Source organism: Bremia lactucae, linkage group LG6 (assembly GCF_004359215.1).
Source record: "Bremia lactucae strain SF5 linkage group LG6, whole genome shotgun sequence".
In the NCBI taxonomy this organism is placed as follows: domain Eukaryota; phylum Oomycota; class Peronosporomycetes; order Peronosporales; family Peronosporaceae; genus Bremia; species Bremia lactucae.
In genome coordinates, this window is record NC_090615.1 from 4,939,843 (window position 1) to 4,954,411 (window position 14,569).

The 14,569-nt window shown below is 46.1% G+C and overlaps 2 protein-coding genes across 2 annotated transcripts; one reads left to right on the top strand and one right to left on the bottom strand.

The window, feature by feature from the left end:
* The first annotated feature begins 6,564 nt into the window (after positions 1 to 6,564).
* Positions 6,565 to 8,219, top strand: CCR75_000275 (uncharacterized protein). Its single transcript, XM_067958383.1, has 3 exons — positions 6,565 to 7,626; positions 7,682 to 7,776; positions 7,843 to 8,219. The coding sequence occupies exons 1-3, from the start codon at positions 6,622 to 6,624 to the stop codon at positions 7,889 to 7,891; spliced, it is 1,149 nt and encodes a 382-aa protein (XP_067818420.1). The 5' UTR covers positions 6,565 to 6,621; the 3' UTR covers positions 7,892 to 8,219.
* Positions 8,220 to 8,645: 426 nt separating this feature from the next.
* Positions 8,646 to 10,763, bottom strand: CCR75_000276 (uncharacterized protein; the record flags this gene model as incomplete). Its single annotated transcript, XM_067958384.1, has 1 exon — positions 8,646 to 10,763. The coding sequence occupies one exon, from the start codon at positions 10,761 to 10,763 to the stop codon at positions 8,646 to 8,648; it is 2,118 nt and encodes a 705-aa protein (XP_067818421.1).
* Positions 10,764 to 14,569: the final 3,806 nt, after the last annotated feature.

Here is a 14,569-nt window from a genome sequence, read left to right on the forward strand (position 1 = left end):
TTTCACTACCGCGGTAGTTTGCTACTGTCCATACATGCTAAGGAAGATTTACCGTAGACAATAGGACTAGATCGTTAAGCTTACTTAAAAAAACTATCGCTCTTACGTTTTGATCAGCGTTTCGTTTCTGTCTGTCAGTCCACCATATCAGCAATAAGGTCCTGCCGACCCTTTTTTAATTCAGTGCGCCCAGTACGCTGTGCGGAGATATCATATTCATCTTGCGTGAGAGCGTCATTTCTCTCACTAGCATTTTCATCGTTAATGATAAATATATCAGCCTCGTTAATATCAGAGTCAGCAATCGCCTCATTGCTTTTGTTGGAATGTCTCATTCAACGTTGATCAGATTAGCAGCGGTATCATTCACAATGACTGATGACTCATGTGTGATGAGCAAGAGCCAGATCGGTCTTTGCTCGTGAAGCGCCCCCTTGATGAATTACGCCATCCGTGGAGAACGGTGTACGCTCTGTTGACATGCACTTGAAAAATTCTGTCATCGGCAAAAACTCACTCCAACTTGTAAACGAGTGGACATAATTCCAAAGTGTCTCTTTGAGGATACGCTCTACCCGTTCTGTCCGACCATGTGTCTCAGGCAATCAGAAGTTGACATTTTCAACCGAACAGAACATTGATTGCAAAATCTCCGCCGTGAACCGGGGATCTCAATCCAAAATAATTTTACGGGGTGATCCATGGAGTCAGAATAGCGTGTAGACAAAGGCCACGAGCACAACGTTTGAGTGTGATCGATTCCGGACTACAGCAAGATGCACCATCTTACTGAATTGATCTACGAAAGCAAGACAACCATTATTCTTGTTAGCGTCTCCGGGAAATTTGAAGACGAAGCCCATTGATACGGACTGCCACCTCTTGCCGGAACAAGCAGAGGTTTTAACGGAGCACGAGTTGAGGGACTAAGGTTCACCCGTTAACAAACCCCGCAAGCACGTATGTACTTTCGTACTTATTCCTACTGGCGAGGCAAGAAGAAGTCGCGAGGATACTGTAAGGTAAGTCTTCTCACGCCCACGATGCCCACTTGTTGGTGCATCGTGACAAGCATACATGACGGGAAATCGCAAATCATCGTGATTGGGAATGATTTGTCGCCAGCATCAGCTGTCGTTACAGTAGCAATTGAGTGTTATTAAATGATCCGATAAAATTAATACATTGTTGACAATCCCTTTAGGATGGATTCTTGAGTTAATTTATCAAACCTTTCCGAGCCTTGTCTTCTTATAGTATGTTCTGACTTCATCAAGTATTGTTGACAACGGAACACTTGAATAGTGGGCTTCTCCACACTCGTAGCTGGTGCATTTGGCTCAATTATAGGGCGGCGCGAAAAAAAGGCACCAGCGACGACATTAAGTCGTCCTTATTTATATTCCAGGGAGAAAATACTCCGCAAAGAAAGACAGCAATCTCGCCATTATTTGCGAGAGACACCGACTGTGTAATATTATGTCAACGCACAGCCGATTGCAAAATCGCTGGCGTCACAGACCACATGCAATGGTCTGTCTTGTTCTACAATCGACAAGTTCGGCAATTGCATCAAGCTTTGCTCGAAACCTTAAAAGGAATGCAGACAATCATCATTTCATGACCACTTTATTTTTCTCGCGTAAAAAACGACATACTGTCGATTCGGCACAGTTGTGCAAGTTCTTATGCAAGTACGCGCGCCGCTAGGTCGAGAAATTTTCGAAGTTCCTTTACATCAACTGATACTGGCGAGTAGGTATTTCTCTTGATCTCTTAGGATCAGGGCGTACATTGTATTTACCCACGATGCACCCAAGTAGTGGTATTTCGCTTGCAACACAATAGGCTGCGCTTAGTGCGCGGAGTGGATCATCGATCGTTGAAGATCCTACGGAACCATTCTATTCCTTAGTTAAGGAATTCCAAGATGTGGTATGTACCAATCCACCATCTGTCTTACCCCCGGATAGAGTGTCCGTCATGAGATTAACTTGGAGCCTGGAATCAAATAATGTGTAACACGACAGTAACCTTTACCAAAGGAACAGTGTGACGTCATTGACGATTTCTTCCGTGCTAAGTACGAGGCTGGAATGGTACGAGATAGCAAATCTCCCCATTCGACACTGACATTATGTGTCAAAAAGCCAAATGGTAAATGGCGCATTGTACAAGCTTATAATAAGCTTAATGCTGTCACTATACCAGCACAAACCCACAGTCGGAGAAAGGATTATCTTCAGAACAATATGGTGGGATGTACGATGTACAGTGCGCTTAACTTAGTCGATAATTATTACCAACTTTTCATTTAAACTAGTGATATCCCGCTTACAGCGGTTAGCACTATAAGCGGTATGCTATGGGAGTGTTTGGTTATGCCACAAGAGCTTTCTATCGCCTCGGCAACATTTAATCGTCTGGTGACGCAACTGTCTCAACCTTGTCAAGGTTATGCACAGAATTTTTAATGACATATTTGTCCACAGTCGTGCGGAACAGAGTCAGACGGATGTGGAAAAAGTCGTGCGGAACAGGGTCAGACGGATGTGGAAAACCACATAGACCATTTGCGAGCAGTGCTTGAGTGTATGCATACAAAAAAATGTATGTTAATGCATCTAAACGATTTTTTGGCGCAGAAGAGATTTCCTTTTTTAGGATGCTAAATTGGAAAGCGAGGCCTTTGAGCGGATCCTGCTTAGCTAGAAGCCATAGTAGATTGGCCGGTTCCTAGGAACCAAAAGGATTTGCGTTAGTGGTTGGGTCCCGCCAACTATTTACACAAATATAGCGAAAATTACGCTGATATGGCCAAGCCCTTAAAATCTCCTTAAAAAGGATTCGGATCGCTGCTGGACTAGTACCGAACGTATTGCTTTTTAAGCAGTTAAGGATTGTCTTATCCATGCCCCGATTCTAGCACTGCAAAATCCAAATTGGCTTTTCAGTGTCATCTGTGACGCATCGGATTTTGCCATTGGCAGTGCATTATTATAAACAGATGTTGATGGGCGTGCACGTGTTATTGCGTTTGGTCTAGACAGCTGCAGAAAAGGACAACCCAAATCATGATAAAGAGTTACTTGCTATGAAGTATGCTCTTGTCAAATTCAAAGTTCATCTGCTAGGATCTATGCCGTGTGTGATATATACAGATCACGCGTCTTTTCGACTGCGGCTAAGTCGCCCCATCTCTTACAGAGAATGACTCGCTGGCTTTCATTTTTGCCGAATAAAATTTCGAGGCGAAGTAAAAACCTGGCAAGCAGAATGCAAGGGCTGATGCGGTATCACGCAGGCCGAATTACGAGCTGCTCATTTAACGACTATAATGTCGCCTATTACCTAATCAGTCCGTTCGCCTTACGCCCAGGATGAACAGTGTGTAGCTCTGCTAAGAGTTCTTAAGATCACTGAATCAGGCTTTAAATTGTCGGCACGTTTGCGTGCAAGGTTACGCCGAGTTTCTATTGATAACGACCTGTTGCTTTATTGCACGGATTCTGCGAATACTCTGCGCATCACTGATCCTCATGATGTGCATTTCAAGTATCGAATCCTCTATGAGGCGCACGATACTGTCCGAGGTGGTCATTTCGGTAGCGAAAAGACTACCAAAAAAATCGGCTGGTAATACCGGCATAGTGTTTTTTGCTCACCGATTGAGCAAAATAGCTCATTTACCGGCTGCCCGGATACCATTGATAGACCCCCGTTTCACGAATAAAATTCTCGAAATCGATTTTCGGATTGCTTGGCACCAGACTGGACATGTCCACAGAGAGATGGGAGATTGATTCATAGCCTTCAAATTGCTTGCTGTTCAAGCGACATATCCCAAATTTCGTCCATCAAGAAAATGTGTGTGACAAGCGAAAGTCCCAACCCATGCGAGCCAACATCTGTCAGCAGTAGGATATTGACATCAAAGCGCTGGCGCTCAATGAGGGGGCCGAAATCTCGGCGAAACCATTTGAGGCTCTAAAGCACGAGGTGCAACTTCTTCGCGAGGGCCTTCTCGGGTTGAGGGCTCTTTTGAGGCGGTACAAAACCGTCTTTCAATGCTGGAACGTGAGCAACCTTGTCTAGATGGTCAGCTGAACATCCTGATGAGGATGCAGCTATCTTCGGCACGGCCGTCTTTTTCGGCGCAAGCGCCTCCAAGTCCACGTGGGAAGGGTTCCAATAGGGCTTAAGCAAGCCGACTTGGAGAACACTGGGTAGGTACGCAGCTTGCTAAGAAGGCTTAGCGTAAAAGATAAGCCCTTCTTGGCAGTAATTGTAAATGGTCTATTAAGGCGCGAGCGCAATTTGCTCTTGAAGACCGCAGCAACCAAGTTGGCAGGTTGAATTCTAACGTATAACAAAACTCGGTATCCGACCGCATAATAATTAATACAGCTTCTGCCTTTGGTATCTGCTTGTTCTTTCTGTTTGTCTTGACTATCAGCCATAGTGTCACGTACATGTCTTAAGGCACTAAATCGCTTCGCGAGAAACTCGCTTACTTGATTCCGAACGGTAGTAGGGCTAATATCAGCAAACCTAACGGCTAATTCTCCCCCATCAAGCCCTGAGCTACGTAGTGGAAGCGTTAAGGGAACGCGTAGGTGGGTCGGACCGTTGACATAACGGAGTGTAGACTGTAGAGTCCAGGACAGCGTTATTTAACGCAGATTTCACCACTGCGAGCATCCCGCGCTGCTTGATGGGCGAGGGAACTTTCAGTTTCACGTGGAAAATTTTCTGAAACGACGACGTCGTAAGGGCCAATACCAGTATCTCGTGAAGTGGCTTGGATACCCATCTTCTGAAAACTCTTGGGAATTTGAGGTATCCTCGTTGTGTGGCATAAACTCCGAACATAACTGGCCTTTGGCCTTAAGCTTGTTGAAATCGAAACGAAGCTTCCATTCGAAACGAACATCAGCCAAGTACATCTTCAGACTCTTATATACACCAGATGTTGCGGAGGCGGCGCGCTGGATGGACCCAGTTCTCAATGAAGCGTCGTTTTCGCTTTTTAATTCGTTTGGATACAGAACGTTCGGAATTTACCTCATTGAGGTCTACGAAGCACAACGGGCCTGATCACACAAACGCGTCAGATACTGACCTAGTGTCATTACCTTCGGCGTAAGGCATCGCTTATGAAGAGCTTCGCGAGCAGCGATTTCCTCCGACATTTTCGCCTTTGATCCGGAGGTCCAAATGGTTAAGCTGCGACCCTTAATCTCTTTGAGACACCCTTATACACTAAGTGGAGTAAATCGGTATTCACCATGAGACTTTGCTTTCGCTAGATCTGCAGCTCGACGACGAGGTTAAACTTCTATGAGGATTGCCCGATCTTGCTCTTCCTCGAGTGGATTCGGGATGATATTGGACTTGGGGACCGGCGTCCGGTGCAATCTAGCTAAAACGTCCGCGGTACCACGTTCTAGGAACGGATTTGGAGCCCAGCGAGACTCGTCTACACGCCGACAAATACAAATCTGGCGCCCGAAACCTATTTTAATTTTAGCTAGGGTAAGGTTTTGATTTAAATAAGTCAATAAAGATCAGTTCCCCTTTTGATCTTAAAGCGCCGAGTGCCTTCATCAGGCTTGCGCATTGATCTGTGAAAGACAGAAGCCTTTTTAAGGCACATACTATCGGGCACTAGCTGCAACTTGGTTTAAAAATTTATTGAAGTAGGGTTCACTAAGCTTTATTAGCTTGTGCGACTCATTGAGTTATTATACCTGTGAATTCTATAGAGCTTAGTGACATTTTGAGTCAATAAGTCTTCCTCTGTTTTGCGGAGCAAGGTAGCTCCGCTACAATATTTATTTTGTCAATGGGTTGCCAAACGTGATAAGGTCTTACGGGCTTAGCTTTACAGTCTCTTTCAAATACTATGTGTCAAGATATGTTTTCTTAATAATAAAGTTGGTAGCTTGCATGGAACGCACTACTCCTTGTATTACGTCTAATGTGATTACGAGCCCAAGTCACGCTGACTGAGGACCAAGAAACAACATGTCCCTACCGGTGGATGATGTATTCGTTAATGTATTACCTAGAGAGTACTCTTCGCTTTGACACGTCTAGCTTTATGCTAGACGCGCCATGTTAGCCGTGTAGCCAAGGATAAGAAGTACAAAGACTTCTAACGGGACCGTCGCAGGATTTTGGCGACTGACAAGTTGTCGGTGCTCGAACGAAATTTAACATTTACAAGTCAAAAGGACTCGTTACCAAACATTATGGTAAGTTAAGGTTGCAGAGACCACCCGACAAAATTCGAAGTGACAGCATGTGTAGCCAAATTGTGGCACAAAATCTATACGCATACCCCTTTATAAAGCAGTGTAGGCCGTTTTAGTCCCTGAGATGATATGCGTAAGATCTTAAAAATTAAAATGATTATTATGGCCTTCAATATTGTCTCTAATCGAGAATTTACGGAAATATATTGTCCTTACGTTAAGCACAGATAGACTAAGCTAGAATTAAAAATCAGAATCAAAAAAACTAAAAGAAAAATCAGATTAAAAAAGATGAGCTGTAGAATATCTTAGCCAAAGCCGAGTAGGTGTCGTAACGCACTTGTAGACTTCAAGCAAAGTAATTATGGTTAAGATTGTGCCTGGTAGCGATGGTACGCCGCTAAACTTGCTCGAGTTCGAGGAATACGCAAAGGAATACCTGCCTAAGAATGCCTTTGACTATTACGCTTCGGGCGCAGATGATATGGTGACGCTCAAGGAGAATCGTGAGGCTTTTAAGCGGCTAGTATTGCATCCTCGCGTGCTTCGCGATGTGTCCAATATGGACATTACTACAACATTGTTAGGCCACCACGTCAGCTCTCCAGTCTGTGTTGCGCCCACGGCCATGCACCGCATGGCTCACCCGGATGGTGAGATCGCCAGCTCGACAGCCACGGCTAAGGCCGATACCTGCTATATTCTCAGTACCATCTCCACCACCACCCTTGAGGCTGTAGGCAAAGCTAATAGCCGCGCCAATCCGCACGCGTTGCGCTGGTTTCAACTATATGTGTTTAAAGACCGCGAACTTACGCGCAGTCTTGTCCAGCGTGCTGAATGTGCTGGCTACAAGGCCATTGTGCTAACGGTCGACACGCCCATGCTGGGCCATCGCGAGGCAGACGTACGAAACCACTTTAGCCTTCCTGACCACCTTACTACGGCTAACTTTTCTCAAGTGGGTGGTGAGCACGAACATGGTATTAAAAGTCTTAAAGACTCCGGGCTCGCTCACTACGTCAGTGAGCTCTTTGACCTCACACTTAACTGGAATGACGTCAAGTGGCTTAAAAGCATTACTTCATTGCCCATTGTCGTTAAAGGCATTCTCAGCCCTGAAGATGCAAAGATCGCAGTGGAATTGGGCTGTGAAGGTATTCTAGTGTCTAACCACGGTGCCAGACAGCTCGATGGCGTGGCTGCGACCATTGATGCGCTGCCTGCCATTGTTAAAGCAGTCAACAGTCGCGCCGAAGTATACCTAGATGGTGGCATTCGTCGCGGTACAGATGTCTTTAAAGCTCTGGCGCTGGGCGCTCGTGCTGTCTTTGTTGGTCGTCCAGTCCTGTTTGGTCTGGCCCACAGTGTACGTTCACAATTTTCAATACTAATTTTACTTGGACCTCATACTATGTCACTAGGGCGAGGCAGGTGTTTCGAACGTTCTTCGCATCATCAACGATGAACTGAAACATACCATGCTTTTCTCCGGTACTGCAACGCTCACTGATATTAGGTACCTCGAGCTTTACGAATTACTTTACCTGATATATTGAAGGATTTAATATTTTATGTCATTCAGCCCAGCCTACGTGCGTCGCGAATTACCAGCGCTACAGTCTTCGCTGTAAACGGTATTCAATGCCTGCTGGCTTTGGGTTTGTTGAGGAAGTTTTGGCGCATAAATACCAATTCTACAAATAAAAAATAAAACTTTATTAATTAAGCCTAAAGTTTTGGCGCACTAACACTATTTTCAGCAAGTGAGTTGAAGAACTTGAAGATGCAACAATGACAGGTGCTATTCGGTGTGAAGGGATCCTCATGTCAAACTATGGCGCTCGGCAATGAGCTGGAGTCGCAGCTTCCGTCGACGCGTTCAATTGGTCTTTTGGTCTCCGGACAATGGCCGTGCTGCAGTTACGTCTACCGGACAATGGCCGTGCTGCAGTTACGTATTTAACATTAGTCGACCCAAAAAAGGAGCGCGAGCCCTAAAGTAGCCTTTAAAAGGAGCGCGAGCCCTAAAGTAGCCTTTAGGGCTCGCGCTCCTTTTTTGGGTCGACTAATACTGTTCGACCTAGTTCCGGCATACATAATTATCCTTCACAAACTTAGAGATTCTTCGAGATATTGAAATTATTCCCCGAAACTCCGTCTTACTTGTTCCGAGGACTGGGTATTCACAATTAGTTCGAAAGCCTTTGAACCTGCTTTTCTGCTCGATGCAACCGGCCGAAAGTAAAATTTGCAAGAAGAAGGACGAAAACGCCAGCTATGTATATGTGAATTAGTTCTAACTGTTGTATACGTTATAGCGTCTACACACACCGACTTTCAAAAGAAGATAAAAAGTAAATTCGTAAAGTTCGAATTACACTGCCACTAATTCCCGTCATCATCAGAATCGTCATCCTCCTCGACTTGGACCGTTTTTGACGACTTTTTCAGCTTCTTTGCCGGAACAGTGTCATCTTCCTCATCCGGAACTTCCTCCGTCTTTGCCTTTTTCGAAATCTTCTTCGATGGGACCTCTGCTTCATCCTCGCTTTTCGTCCCCTGGTCGGACGAATCCCCAGTCTGCGACTGTTTAGAAGTCTTCGATGTTTTTTTATCCGAGGAAGATTGTTCTTTTCCTTTTTTATCACTCTCCCCTGCTGCCTTAGACTTCTTCGATGACTTTGCTGGTTTTTTTGCCGCCTTATCAGAAGTATCCTCCTCCTCCTCTTCTTCAGCCTCACCGTCTTCTGCATCACCAACTTCCAACTCCTTCTCTAAGTCAAGCAACTCCAGATCTTCGCCAATTTCCTCCTCAATTTCAGCCTCCGCTTTTTCTTCCTTAGCAGCCAACTCGGCTTTGATAGCATCTTCAATTTCTGATTCGTCACTGTCCTTCAATGCTTCTACTAATTCTACAGAAGCTTTGGCATCCTCACCCTCTGCCACCTTCATCGCTGCCTCAGCCTCTCCAATTTCCTTCTCAACATCTGCTTCGTCAACCACCGACAGTCGTCGAAGATGACGTCGAGCTTCATCATCCTCATCCTCTTCCTCATCTTCATCTTCATCGTCATCGTCATCCTTCTCCTGGACTTCATCCGTGTGAGTCGGCACTTTTTTCTTCGAAACTGCTACATCCGAGGTTATCTTTGTTTGTTTCAGACTATCTTTTGAACCTTTTGTCTCGCTGTCATCACTGACATCGTCGTTTTCAGCGTCATACAATTCCTCCAGCTCATTCTCCATCTGATACTCTGCTATGCCTTTGTCCAACTCTTCTGCCTCTTTAGCCTTCACTTCCATTTCCTTAGCAACTAACTTAATTGCAATATCATCATCAATGGCTTCATCGTTGCTACCCGTTGCATCAATTTGCAGCAGTTTCTTGGCTTCAGCTGCTAATATTTTCGCCTCCTTCTTCAACTTCTTATCGTCCCGAATATTTTGCTCAGCCAGCTTCAACTCCTCCTGCGTCAGACGTCGACGGAAACGAATACGACCGCCTTCTTCCTCGTCTTCATCGTCACTTTCATCCGTCTTTTCCTCAGCGACTTGTTTTACCTTAGAGGTCGACGACTCAGTCTCTTCGTCAACGCTATCGTCGTCATCTTCGACTTCAAGCAATGTCTCCAGATCGTGCTCCACCTGAGTCTCTGCATTATCTTCGTCGGTCTTTTCAGCCTCTTCGGCTTCCTCTTCTACCTCTTCAGCAACCATCTTAACAACCATATCCTCGTCAATGTCCTTCTCGTTGCTAGCCATTATATCGGCTTTAAGCTTTTCTAAAGCTTCATTTTCTACTTTTTTTGCTTCCTTTTCCAGTTTTTTGTCCTTCCGAATAGCATCTTCAGTCACTTTTAAATCCACCAACGCGAGAAGTAGACGGTGTCGACGACGAGCAACTTCTTCCTCTTCAGAATCGTCATCACTGTCCTGGATTTCTTTACTACCCTGCTCCTTTTTAGAGGTCGAAGACTTGGGAGTTGTTTTTTTCTTTGGAGTCGCATCGTCCTTCTCCTTCTTGGTCTCGTCCTTCTTGTCCTCGCTGTCCTCGTCGACGGAGTCAAACAAACTCTCAAGCTCCTTCTCCACCTCATTCTCCTCAATTTCCTCGTCCATCTTTTCTACCTCTTCAGCCTCCTCTTCGACCTCCTCAGCAGCCAACTTAGCTGCGATGTCCTTGTCAAGGTCTTTGTCGTTATTTGACATCACATCTTTTTTTAGCTTTTTCAAAGCTTCGTTCTCCAGATGCTTCGCCGTTTTTATAGCCTCCTGGTCCTGAAGAACATTTTTCTCCGCCAAATCCAATTCTGCCAATGACAAACGTCGAAGGCGAATGTTGCTGCTCGACTCAGACCGTGTAAGCATGCGCCTCTTGTCATACACGTGGGGTTCCTTGGTACCAAAAGAGCGGATAAGCGCATTAGGGGTATCGGAAGCCGCGTATGCATGTGCCACAGTCGTGAAAGCCGACGCCAGCGTAAGAAATTGGGCAACCTTCATGTCAATTGATGTCTACGGAAGAAGCCAAAGTGGAATTCGTTGCAGAATGTAATTGGCTGGCTATCCCACCTGTCGTCTGTTTACTCAAGTGACACAAAATGGTGTAACTATAGACAATTGATGAAGAATGATTGGTGATATGGGCTAAACGGGTGCCAATAAGGAAAAGAAAAATTCAACAACTGTCTTCAAATGAAATCCGAGATAAACACAATTCCGTCATAAGACGTGGGAGAAGATCGCCACATCGCAATTACATACAAATTGGACTATTAAATTATTTTTCCAATTGCTTCCTTCGGTAAATAGGGCATCCAATCATTGTGAGGTAGTGAAGGGAGAGAGGCAGGATTTTTTGGAGCCATCAATAAACCATGTACTACCGGGACAGAAACCCCGCAAGGCAATACAAAAACTGCTTGTTGTGTATACAGCTTGTCTTACGTATCATACACATGGCATGGGCTTCTTTCTGACTAATTTCAATGCGAGACTGCAGACCTTCAAGTACCTAATTCCATGATATGTGGCATCGTGGTTTTATCTGATCAACGAATTTTTTTATTAGCATATCAAGGATGATACTTCGGCATACAGATGCTGAGTCATGCCAAAGTTAATTTTGGGACTTGCTATTTCCACACACAAGTTGCTATTTCCACCCAGCAATGGTGAAAATAACAAGTCGTGATTGTATTTGGTTTTACCATTCTTAAGTGCCTGTATGAATTTATCACACGAATCGTGTAAATGAAAGTTCACGAGCCACTTCATCTCCCAGAGATCAAGGACAAGCGCTGAAAACACGCGGCAACTGGAGAAACGCTTTGCGTATCTCTGGACCTCCGCACATACGCTTTTGCCAACGAATTCGACACATGATATACGCTCCTCCGTTTCTAGATCGAACGATGTTAAGAATTGATATAAGACTTGGGCAGCAGTGCCTCTATGATGCAGCTTGCTCGCTCGAGCGCGCACAGCTTCCACAATCAGTACTAAACTTCATTTGTGAAAAGTGTGGAGGACTTGTCGTGCCTAGCGTGTCAGCGGACGTGCGTGTGTTGCCGCAGTCCCAAAACTCGCCACTAAATTGACTACTGGTAAAGCAGCAACGCCGTGCACAGCTTCAAAAGGGCTTTATTAAATGGACCACGTTTGGTGCGAAAGACGCTTTCGACAATGCTGGTACGTTTTTCATGGATACTTAGTTGAATGCTGTGTGTGTTTGACAGATGCTAATGTGATATTCTTCCATAGAGGATAAACTGCCGTCGGTGTCAGCATACATCTGATCGACCGGGTGCGTCAAATGGATACAAGATTAAGAGTACGAGGGGAGTGCGAGAAACATGAAAGACAGAAGCTGTGAGGGCCGTACATACGATGAATGACAAGGATAATAGCAAAGCTTCTGCGGCTATTCTAATTGAGGGGGAGCCCGTTCTAACGAGTTTGTTTGCAATGACCTTAGCTACTTAAAAACTTTCTCTGTACCCTTGTGTTCGTGAAGTTTCGATGCACCTAACCTACACTGTAATCAGTGTAAGGTCAACTAGTACTTACCAATTTACTAATGAAATGTGCCCGTAACACCTGCCGTAGGCAAAACAGAATGGAGTGTAGAGCAACGCGGATAACAATTTCAAAATCACAACAATTTCCAGCCCGCTTTTTACTAAACTCCCAGCCCATAATTAAGGTGTCGCAGCTAAGCCCATAATTGTAGTGTCATAGTTAACATTTAAGGGGTGCCTTTCATGACATTTAAAGTTGCCCGAATGTTACACAGTCCCCGTTAAGTACACTTGGTGTTCTTAAGGGGATGTTCAATTACTAAATTATAGTAATTAGACCCAGCATTCGGGTGTGGTGCACATTTGTGACCAACCCTTGTGTATGTGATGCACATGGGTGCATTCACATTAGGAGGGATGACGCCCAGCGTCATCCTGATGACGCTAGCGTCATCCGTTACGCGAGGTATCTAGAAAGATACGCTCGCAATACATATTAAGTGTTATCTATAAAGATGACATTTTAATTGGTAATAATAGGTATTTATATTTAATTCTATTAAATATAAATCGGTCTGAAAACTACTTCTACTTGGTAAGTGCGCACGAGGAGACGGATTACCGCTCCCGTGACGACACTTGACCAGAGTACTTAGTGTGTTGGGTGAGGTCGCTTGCGCGCCCACCACAACTACCTCACTGCACGCAAGAGAAGCAGGTGAAACCGCTTCCTCGCTGTGCTAGGGTGTGTGCTAAGTAGAGCGTGGCCGCATTACGACGTGCCCGCCTACATGGGGTAGCACTAGAAATCCTTCCCACGAACCGCATCTCTGCGTTTGTACGTGAGGATGAGCCTCAATATTGATTGGGCTCATTTTCCCCACCTCTCCGAACATAATCGGGAGGTGGCAGGGCTTATGGCGCAGGACTTGGTGAACAAGCCCTGGCCAGGCTCCTGGGTAGTCCGCCTGAGCAACATGTTGTTCAGTTGGAGCAGTTTGACGCATTCGTGCTCGGACAGCGGAGGGCCGCGTTCGAGGCATAGGGCCATGCTGCTGCGGAGTCCGTCACTCAGACTCAGGATGAGTTGAGGCATGAGCAGGCTCGGAGCAAGGCTCTCAACAGGACTGTTGAGATGCTCTCCCGCATCAGCTGAGGCCCATTCGGATGGACCCGCCCAGTTCGATGGAACTGCGGCGAACACGATTGTCCACTGGCTTTTAGCCGTGGAGCAATGCGGTGTCGCCCAGCTCATCGAGGACGACAGCCGGATGGTGTCGTACGCTATGTCGCATCTGCGCGGTAAGGCCTCAGAGTGGGCTTACTCGGCGCTTATGGCGGACAGAAAAGCGTTCCCCTCATGGGCGATCTTTAAGGAAAAGATTCGCGCCATGTACCAGCCGCCGAACAACGAAGTGTTGCTTCAGGCGCGCTTCTTTGGAGCGCGACAGGTGAAGCGATCTCTGCAAGAGTATGTGCAAGAGATGCGCTCGCTGTCGGCGTCCATTACCGTAGGTCCGATTCCGGCGCACATTAAGGTGCCCACGTTTATAAACGGATTACGGCATGGCCCATCGCGAAAAAGTGCCGTCGACGATGGAAGAGGCAATCCAAATTGCCTTAGTTGAGGAGCAATCCTACAGCAGTGCCTCGGCGACAGCTTGGTATAAGCCGTCGGCCGAGACGACAGATGCCACTCCTATGGAGTTGGGCAATGCAGACGTGGTTTGTTATAAATGCGGCAAGCGCGGCCATATGATGGCTCGCTGATATGCCAGGGTCTCTGCTGGGGCAAAGATGTCCAGCAAGAGGACTCCCTACCCAAAGGGCGATGGCACGAACCACCGTGCGAGACGCATGAGTTCTGCATCGACCACTGAGGGGTCGGGAAATGCAGGAGCGCAGTAGGGGCGGGATGCCCTACTGACGCGGACTCTGAAGCTACCCCTAAGTTCAGAGTTGTGGAACAAATGGGTAGCATAGTCCCTGAGGTCTCGACATTAGAAAAAAAAAATCGGACCTCAACCCTGCTGGTCTATAGCGCTCAAGTAAGAGGCTATGACCAGGTGATGACCCTCCTAGTGGATTCGGGTGCATCACAAAATTTTGTGAAATTCGCGGCTCTAAAAAGAGACCGGCGATGTTTGAGTCGCTTTGCCAGGATGGCAAGCGAGAAGAGGCGACCGTTCGTTTAGCGAACGGCGCGCTCGTTAAGTCTGAGGGAGTTCAGGTAGAACTCGCCTTCAGCTTTAGTGACTTCTCTTGTAAAGAGAAGTTCACAGTGCTAGG